Consider the following 9,686-nt stretch of genomic DNA (forward strand, 5'->3'; position numbering starts at 1 on the left):
ATACCTATATAATATGTAATAAATACTAGCATATAATGTAATGAGTGATTTAATTTTTATTTTTTATTGGAGTTCCCCGTCGTGGCTCAGTGGTTAACGAATCCGACTAGGAACCATGAGGTTGCGGGTTCGATCCCTGGCCTTGCTCAGTGGGTTAAGGATCCATCATTGCTGTGGCTGTGGCATAGGCCAGCAGCTGTAGCTCCGATTAGACCCCTAACCTGGGAACCTCCATATGCCGCGAGTGCGGCCTTAGAAAGACAAAAAAAGACCAAAAATTTATTTATTTATTTATTTTTTATGCCCACACCTGTGGCATATGGAAGTTCCTGAGCCAGGGATTGAATCTGAGCCGCAGCTGCAGCAACATCAGATCCTTTAACACTGCTCCACAGGGGAAGTCCCCATTTTTATTTTAATAAAACAATTTTATTCAGTTTAATAGACTATTATATACATTATTTTTTTATTTTTATTTTTATTTGTCTTTTTTTTCTGTCCTTTTTAGGGCCGCACCCGTGGCATATGGAGGTTCCAGGTTAGGGGTCTAATCGGAGCTACAGCTGCTGGCCTACACCACAGTCACAGCAACACCAGATCCTTAACCCACTGAGCAAGGCGAGGGATGGAAACTGCAACCTCATGGTTCCTAGTCGGATTCGTTTCCGCTGCACCACAATGGGAGCTCCCATGTTCATTATTTTATATATCATTTATTCAATTATGTTCATGTTTTGTTATCTATACATTTTTATTGTCTTATCTATTATTTATATAACTTTGTGTATTACTTAATATATATATTTTAGTTCTTTCCACATGGCTCTTTAACCTGTGTTTCAAGTGGCAAATCATCTAAAGCCAGTTTCCTGTGGTCTTTTGACTTTGATGCACAATATGTAGTTAGGCCTCTATCCTGGGGTTACACATGCTTGGATTCAAGCAACCTCAGATTGAAAATATTTTGTTTGTTTGTTTCTTGCTTTTTAGGGCCACACTCGTGGCATATGGAGGTTCCCAAGCCAGGAATTGGAGCTACAGCTGCCAGCCTACACCACAGCCACAGCAACACAGGATCTGAGCCATGCCTGTGACCTACACCACAGTGCGCAGCAATTCTAGATCCTTAACCCACTGAATGAGGCCAGGGATCAAACCTGCAATCTCATGGTTACTAGTCAGATTCATTCACAGATCAAAAATATTTGAAAAAAAAAAAGTCCAGGAAGTTCTAAAAAGCAAGACTTGAATTTGCTGCGCAGGCAACTATTTGCACAGTATTTGCACTGTATCCGGTATTGTAAGTCATCTAGTCCAGAAGGATGTATGCAAGTTATGGGCAAATATTACACATAAGGGTCTTGAGCATGGTGGATTTTGGTTTTCGATGGGGCGCCTGAAGCCAAGCCCCTGCAGACACTGAGGGGTGACTATATTCTCCACCAAAATGGGAGAAGGTTAAGGGGGCCTGGAATCTCTCAGATTTGGGTTCAAAGCCCACTCTGGCTCTGTGACCTCAGGTGAGCCACCCAACATCTCTGAGCCCTGGTGCCGCCTCTGTGGGTGCAGATCACAAGAGCCCCTGGTTCTTGGGGTGAATTCAGTGAGTGGAAGCCCCACGGGGTGGGTGCCATTAATGCGGGTAGATGTTCATGCACTCGGCCCCCCAGCCCCTGTCCGCCCCCGCAAAGCAAATATCAGGGGCTGCGGAGAGAATGGGAACAGCTTCTTTATTAGAGCCTCGACAGAGCGGTCCAGGATGGGGCTTTGGGATGGGACACGCAGCGCGGGAGGTGTGGCGGTGGGGGCAGGGCTCCAGGGGGCTAACAGGCCCCCCTCCCACGGGCTCGGCGAGGGGACCCTTCAGGCCGGCGGGTTGTTGAGAATTGAATCAATCCAGTTTCTAAAGAGCGCCACGCGGGTGAAGAAGCTGGAGCTCCTGCGGAAACGCCTCCGGAGGAAGGAGGCCACGCCCTGCGCCAGGCCGTTGCAGACGAGGGGGGTGCCTCTGTCTCCCTGCAGGGGCGGCACCAGTCAGGGCGCCCCTCCCTCCACTCCCGCCAGAACCCCGGCTCCGACAGAGCCCTTTCGTGCTTCTGCAGCCCACGTCCTGTTCCAACCCCTGGTGGTTTGCACGTGCTGTTCCCTCTCCCTGCATGCTCTTCCCTCACCTTTGCTGGGCTTACTCGAAGCTCAGATCTCCGACGCTCCCAGGAACTTCCTGACACTCCAGGCTGGGCCTGTCCTGTGCATGCCCCCCCCCTTTCTTTTCGGGCGGCCCCATGGGCCACAGTTGCAACCTATGCTGCAGTTGGGGCAATGAGGGATCCTTTAACCCACTATGCAAACCAGGGGATCGAACCTGCGTCCTGGAGCTGGGACTACATCATGGGGGAACTTCTGCACGTCTCCTGTCACCTTGCTACCTGTCTGACTCCCCCCAACCACAAGGTCTGGGAACTCCTGGCTCCAGAAGGGCAGGCTTTGTTCACTTCCCTGTTGTGTCTCCAGCCCCCACCAGGGCTTGGCTTGCAGTGTTTCATAGTGTCTCTCAGGCTGTTAAAATGCTCAGTGTTTGAAACAGCTGATTCTAACTCCACACTTAATCCCAGGGCCCTGTCTTGGACTGCCTTTCTCCCACCAGGAGCTCACGACCTCTCCACACGGCTCCTACCTGGCTGATGCGGCCCCTGCGGCTGAAGACACCAATGCACATGTCTCTGGGGAGACACGGGTTTGAGGTCACGGTGACATTGAGCACCCTTGGGAAGCGGGAGAAAAGCCTCCTAAGCCGCTGGGTCCCCCAGCCCGCAACTTGGCAGTTGGTGCCAGCTTCCACTGTGGCGTTCTGCGGGGGCAGTGGTACCAGGGCCACACTGGGGGTGAGTCTGGCCTCACGGTCCAGCTGGGGAGGGAAAATTGAGTCAGGAGAGGGTGGAACTGGGGATCAGAGCCTCTTGGAGTCATGCTGGGAGCCAGAATGGCAGCAACATGAATTTTGGTCTATAAAGTAGTCTGGTTTCAAATCCCAGCTTAGTAACCTGCTGTGGGATCCTCGCCAAGTGACTTTACCTCCCTGGGCCTCTAGTTCCTCCACTATAGAAAGAGAAGGATCAAGCATTCCTACTGTGAAGTGGTTGAGAGATCCTGAAAGTGAAGAGCTTGACCAGGAGATGCACATAAAACGAGGTACCATACTCCCCCCTTCCCCAGCATCAGAATGGCCAAAAAAAATTTTTTTTAAATCGTAATACCCAGTGTCAGAAAAGATGTGGATAAATGGGTAGGTTAAAATTCTGTTGGGGGGCGGTGTGCAAGTTGTCTCAACTTTTGCAAAGAAATATGTACAAAGCAGCTCATTATGCTTCTGCCCTAAGAGAAACACCTGGTAACAATTTGCTTTTCCCCCAGTGGAGGCAAGATGAAGGGACTGTGCCCTTTGCCCTTTGATTTAACCACCAGGCTCCTTAACCTTGGCTCATCCCTCCTTAGCCCTTCAGGCCGTCGCCAGCCCCTGGCCCCACATCACCCTGTACCCACCTGCAGCAGCAGCACATCGTTCAGATTCTGCCGGGGGTCATAGCCGTTCTGGCTGATGCTCCTGATGGAGAATGTCTGCCGGGACTGCTCCTGCTGCCTCAGGTCATAGGCCCCCAGCACCACAGAGGCACTTCCACTGTTCCTAAGTGGGTGGGGGGTGGGGGGACACACCAGGCTGGGGCAGCCCTGGGAGCTTGTGGGGAAGACCCTGCCCTTTCACAGCCACATTTCCCCTCTGTTTTCAGCTTTTTCTTTGGCTGCGCCCCTGGCATGTGGACGTTCCCGGGCCTAGGATTGAACTGGAGCCACAGCAGTGACAAGGCCAGGTCCTTAACTTGCTAGGCCTCCAGGGAACTCCTCTCCACCCCCGTTTTCAGATTGAGACCCTCATGGGGGCAGGCTCTTCCCCTCTTGGGCCCCCCCATTTCCCTTTCCAAGCCCTTCAACCCTTTCCAAGGTCCCCTCCTCTTTGCCAAGCCCCCCCCCCAACCTACCAGTCCACCCCCTAGTTATCTCCTGAGCTCTCTCCCTCTCTGAGGCCTCCTCCGACCTCGAGGCACCCCTCCTCACTTGCCACGGAAGCAGCTGGCCGCTGTCAGGACGAAGCGGGGATGGATCAGGGCGCCGGCGCAAAAGGGCCTCCCTTGTTTCTGAATGGAGGCCAGAAACGGGAACTCCTGCGGCTGGGCCCTCCTGCCGCCCACGATGTCTGCCAGGGTGGCCAAGCCTGGGGAAGGGGACATTGCAGCTCCCCTAGTCTCAGCCCCATCCCTGGGGAGACCCTGGCCTCCCTTCCCCCAGTCCCTAAAAGGACAGGTATGCACCCTTCCAGGGCCTTTCCCTCCCTGAGTCTTGAGTCCAGGGAAACAGGGGCTGAGGTTGGCTGGTCCCTCCACCCTGGTCTCTCCCCTGCAGCTGGACTGCCGCATAGATGGGGGCCACCAGCTGGGGCAGGCACTCACCAACCCTGGAGGTTGCCAGCAGGCTGGCCAGCAGGGCCAGGAATCTGAGTGCTGGCATGATGGGAACAGCAGGGGGCAGCTGGGATGGTGGTGCCTTATACCCAGTCTCAGCCGTTGGCACCCACACCCTCCCAGGGGCCAGGCCCTCCCAGTGGGGAAAGGGAAGTTGCCCAAGGCCTCCAGAGCCAACTGCTCCTGGGTTGGGCCTGGACACCTCCAACTGCCCATCCGGGCCCTGTCCCCCACTCTGTCCAGGGGAGCCAGGCCTCAGGTATGGGTGACACACAGCCGCGCAGCAGAACATGAGCATTACTCACAATGCTAGCTTGGTTCCCCTTCCCCGCCTGAGCGCCTGGGCCCCACCACTGCCCACTGGGCCTGGCGGTGAGTCCTGCTGGCTTTTGGGTGTGTGTTTTATTATTATTATTATTATTTTTGTCTTTTTGCTATTTCTTGGGCCGCTCCTGTGGCATATGGAGGTTCCCAGGCTGGGGGTCGAATCGGAGCTGTAGCCACCGGCCTACACCAGAGCCACAGCAACATGGGATCCAAGCCGCATCTGCAACCTACACCACAGCTCAGGGCAACGCCGGATCCTTAACCCACTGAGCAAGGGCAGGGACCGAACCCGCAACCTCATGGTTCCTAGTTGGATTCGTTAACCACTGCGCCACGATGGGAACTCCTATTTTTTATGTTTTTAAAACAGCCTTATTGGCATATAATTCACCCATCTAAAGGATGCAAGTCAGTGGTTTTTAGTATCTCCACAGAGTTTTGCAGCCATCACCATAATGTTAGAACATCCCATCTCCCCAAAAGGGAGCCCTGTTCCCATCAGCAGTCATCCCTCCCCTCCCTCCCCCGACAACCAGGAACCCCCCCTCTGTGTCTGTGGATGTGCCTGTTCTGGACATTTCCCATAAATGGAATCATGGGCTGTGTGGCCTTTCGTGTCCAGCTTTTCACCTCCATGATTTTGGTGGGGTTTTTTGCTCTTTAGGGCCACACCTGCAGCATATGGAGGTTCCCAGGCTAGGGATGGAATTGGAGCTGTAGCTGCCCGCCTACACCACAGCCACAGCAACGCCAGATCCTTAACCCACTGAGCGGGGCCAGGGTTCGAACCCGAATCTTCACGGATACTAGTCAGGTTCTTAACCCACTGAGCTGCAATGGGAACTCCATCTCCGCCAGGATTTTTGTCTGTGGGTGCCTGCCCTCAGTCTGTGCATCTGTAAAGTGGGCAGGCATGGCCAAGGAGTCCCTGGAGCCACATGGTGCTTGACAGGTTATTGCCCCTTCCCCATTCTCAAAGTAGGGTCCTCAGAAGTTTCAGGCGCCGAGGACCTGGGCAAGAGATGAGGCCAAGGAGAAAGGAAAACAAGGCTGAAGTGTCTAAAATATGTAAAGAATTTTTCCAACTCAACAACAAAAAGACAAACCAATTACAAATTGGCAAAGGGTTTGAATAGACATTTGCCCAAAGATACACAGATGGCCAATGTGCCATGAAAAGATGCGCAAAATGATTACTCATCAGGGAAATGCAACCCAAAACCAGAGTGAGACACCACTTCACACTCTCTAGGATGGCGCCAACAAAAAGGCAGAACAAATACAGTGTTGGCAAGGAGGTGGAGAAACTGGAAATTCATCCATGGCTGGGGGAACTGTAAAGTCGTGAAGCCTCTGTGGAAAGTCTGGCAGCTCCTCAAAGCCGTCAACACTGAATTATCACATCACTCCACATCCCCCTCCTAGGTGCGTGCCCAAGAGGACTGAAAAGAGAGCCTCGAAATGCTGCACGTACATGCTCACAGTGGCCAAAACATGGACACAACCCAAAAGTTCTGCAACAGACAGATGTGTCCCCCTCTCACGGAGCATCACTCAGGCTGAAAAAGACAAAAGACCCGACACTTGCTACCATGTGGACGGACCTGGAGACCACGATGCTCAGTGAGAGAAGCAGACGCAGAAGGACACACAGTGTGGGATTCCACGGATAGGAAACGTCCAGAACAGACACATCCACAGAGACAGAGGGTAGGTTCCTGGTTGTCAGGGGCTGGGAGGGATGGGGGTGCCTGCTCTTGGGGACGGGGGGTGGGGGGGCGGTTAGGAGGATAATGGATGAAGGAAATGGGATTTCTCTGGAGGAGATGGAATGTTCTAGAATTAGACTGGGGATGGTTGCACAATTCTGTGAATGTTCCAGAAAACAATGGTGGGTATACTTGAAGATGGCTGGTTTATGTTATGTGGACTTCAATTTATTATTTATTTTTATTTTTTCCACCTCTTTTGTTGTTGTTTGGTTGGTTGGTTGTCCTAAAGCCTATGGATGTTCCCAGGTCAGGGATCAGATCCTAGCCACAGTTTTGACCCGGGCTGGATCCTTTTTTTTTTTTTTTTACTCAATGATTTTATTACATTTATAGTTGTACAATGATCATCACAATCCAGTTTTATAGGATTTCCATCCCACAACCCCAGCGCACTCCCCCATCCCCCCGAACTGTCTCCTTTGGAGACCATAGTTTTTCAAAGTCTGTGAGTCAGCGTCTGTTCTGCAAAGAAGTTCCGTCTGTCCTTTTTTCAGATTCCACATGTCAGTGAAAGCATTTGATGTTGGTGTCTCATTGTATGGCTGACTTCACTTAGCATGATAATTTCTAGATCCATCCATGTTGTTAAAAATGCTGGTATTTCGTTCATTTTAATGGCTGAGTAATATTCCATTGTGTATATGTACCACATCTTCCTTAACCACTCTTCTGTCAGTGGACATTTAGGTCATTTCCATGTCTTGGCTATTGTAAATAGTGCTGCAATGAACATTGTGGTACATGTGTCTTTGTGAGTCATGGTTTTCTCTGGATAGATGCCCAGGAGTGGGATTGTTGGATCAAATGGTAGTTCTATTTTTAGTTTTCTGAGGAACCTCCATACTGTTTGCACTAATTTACAATCCCACCAACAGTGTACTAGAGTTCCTTTTTCTCCAGCACTTATTGTTTGTAGGCTTTTTGATGATGGCCATTCTGGCTGGTGTAAGGGGGTATGCTGGATCCTTAACCCACTGTGTAGGGCTGGGGATCAAACCTGCATCCCAGTGCTCCAGAGAGGCCACTGATCCCCTTGTGCCACAGTGGGGACTCCACCTCAATTTTTAAAAATAAGATTTCCAAAGTGACACCACGAGGTTGGGGCTGGTGGTGGACCCTCACATCTCAGGACACCTATTTGTGTCTTGGGCTTTGGGGGCGCTCTTCCAGGCAGGACTGGGGAGGATGTAGGAAGTGGAGATCATGGTATACTTGGGGTCCCCTGACCAGCCCGAATGTGGGAGCCTGGGGCTCAATCCTGCTACTTGCCAGTGTCCCCCACCTGGCCCCCTCCACCTCTGCCTCAGTCTAACGTTCCCCCCAAGCCTGCTCCCCATCGCCACCCTCTCCGGATCCCACTTGTGCATCCTCCCCCCTGAGGCCCCACCTTGCCGCCCAACCTCTGCTCCCATGGACAAGGCTGGCCATGCGACCAGATCACAGCTGGAGAGGGGGTCAAGTCTGGAGTCCACAGGTCTACCCCTTCCCAGTCAGGTGGCCTCAGGATCCCCTTTCTGGGCCTCAGTTTCCCTGTCTCCGCACAAGGACATGAACAGCCCCCCTCCCCCTGCCCCGTGGTGAGCACCTCGGGGTGGGGGTGGGGTTAATATGTGCAGTTTTTGAGCAGCGCCTGGGGCTCAGTCCCTCCTGCTGCTCTGAACTCTCCATGGCTCCTGAGTGCCCAGAATTAGGCCCAGGCCTCCTGCTGGGAAGGTGCCATCACAGCCAGCCTTGCCTCATCTTCATCACTGGGGACAGACCAGGAGAAGGACCCCACCATGATCCTGATATTCCTCCAGACCCCCTCCCAGTCACCCGAACTGTCAGGAGGGTCCCCAGGACACTTCCCCCAGGAGGCGCCCTAGGGTGATTGCCCCATTCCCCCTCCTCCCACCTCCCGAGAGAGCGTTTGTGGTCACCTTTCAACACTGGGATTCCCAACGGCTGCCCACCCCTCGCTCCACCCCTTGCTGGCTGGGAAACTGAGGCTGGTCGGCATCAGGCCTGGGGAGGCAGTAGAGACAGCCCTGGTGTACCCTCCGCAAGAAGTGGCTTTGTGTCCATTACCAGGTAAGGAAACTGAAGCCCCTGTGGGATTCAAACCCTCTGGACCTCAACCTCAACCACACACATAATCACCTTTGCAAACACATGGAGGAGTTCCCATTGTGGTGTGGCAGGTTAAGGATCCCGCACTGCTCCAGCTGAGGCATGAGTCGTGAGAACGTCCATATCCTGCGGGTGCAGCCATTTAAAAAACACTGAGTTCCCCTTGTGGCTCAGCTGAATCGAATCTGACTAGTATCCCTGAGGATGGAGGTTTGATCCCTGGCCTCACTCAGTGGGTTAAGGATCCCACGCTGTGGTGAAGGCTGGCGGCTACAACTCCGATTGAACCCCTAGCCTGGGAACCTCCATATGCCGCCAGAGCGGCTCTAGAAAAGGCAAAAAGCAAAAAGACAAAAAAAAAAAAAGCCACAGCCAGGAAGGGGCTGACATGTGAACGTCTTAACGGGGAAAAAGGCCAGTGGCTGCAAACACTGGGTTTAGTGCAGTCCTCACCTCTGACCCTAACTGGAGGCTTAACTGCGGCACTTATTTTTGGGAGGGTCTGTCCCAGTTCTCAGTGGCTCCCCCGTGACTGTACAGGGCCAGGGTTACAGTAGGTGTTCAGGAGACTGTGAAGAAATGAACGGAATAAAATCCTGCCATTTGGGGTCCGGCGACCTTGGGCAGAGATTCCAATTGTATCCCCATTCCTAAAATGAGGGTCATCTGGTCCCTACCTGGCAGGGCTGAGTGTGGAAAAGAGGAACACCTGCAAACAGCAAGCGCTGCCTAAGTGAGCCTCACGTGAATTCACCACGAGGGCCCTTCCGCCCACCCCGCATCCCCAGCCGTGCGACCTGGCCGCTGGGTGCCTGGACCAGCCCAGCGGAGGGTGGACTGTGGGGTGGGGGGCGCAAGGGCGCAGGGGGGAGGTGGGCGGGGCGGCAGCCCAGGAGCGAGGGCCGCCCTCCAGCTTCTTTTGTCTCCCGGGCGCCCAGGGAGCTCGCCATGGAAACGCGCTCAG

General features: G+C 53.2%; 1 protein-coding gene across 1 annotated transcript; it reads right to left on the bottom strand.

Moving 5' to 3' along the window:
- Positions 1 to 1,713: 1,713 nt before the first annotated feature.
- AZU1 (azurocidin 1) lies at positions 1,714 to 4,652 on the bottom strand. Its single transcript, XM_047777803.1, has 5 exons — positions 4,503 to 4,652; positions 4,111 to 4,267; positions 3,541 to 3,682; positions 2,675 to 2,905; positions 1,714 to 2,016 (listed from the first exon to the last, which is right to left on the bottom strand). The coding sequence occupies exons 1-5, from the start codon at positions 4,558 to 4,560 to the stop codon at positions 1,864 to 1,866; spliced, it is 741 nt and encodes a 246-aa protein (XP_047633759.1). The 5' UTR covers positions 4,561 to 4,652; the 3' UTR covers positions 1,714 to 1,863.
- Between the last annotated feature and the right edge of the window lie 5,034 nt (positions 4,653 to 9,686).

This window comes from Phacochoerus africanus, chromosome 4 (assembly GCF_016906955.1).
Source record: "Phacochoerus africanus isolate WHEZ1 chromosome 4, ROS_Pafr_v1, whole genome shotgun sequence".
Taxonomy (NCBI): domain Eukaryota; kingdom Metazoa; phylum Chordata; class Mammalia; order Artiodactyla; family Suidae; genus Phacochoerus; species Phacochoerus africanus.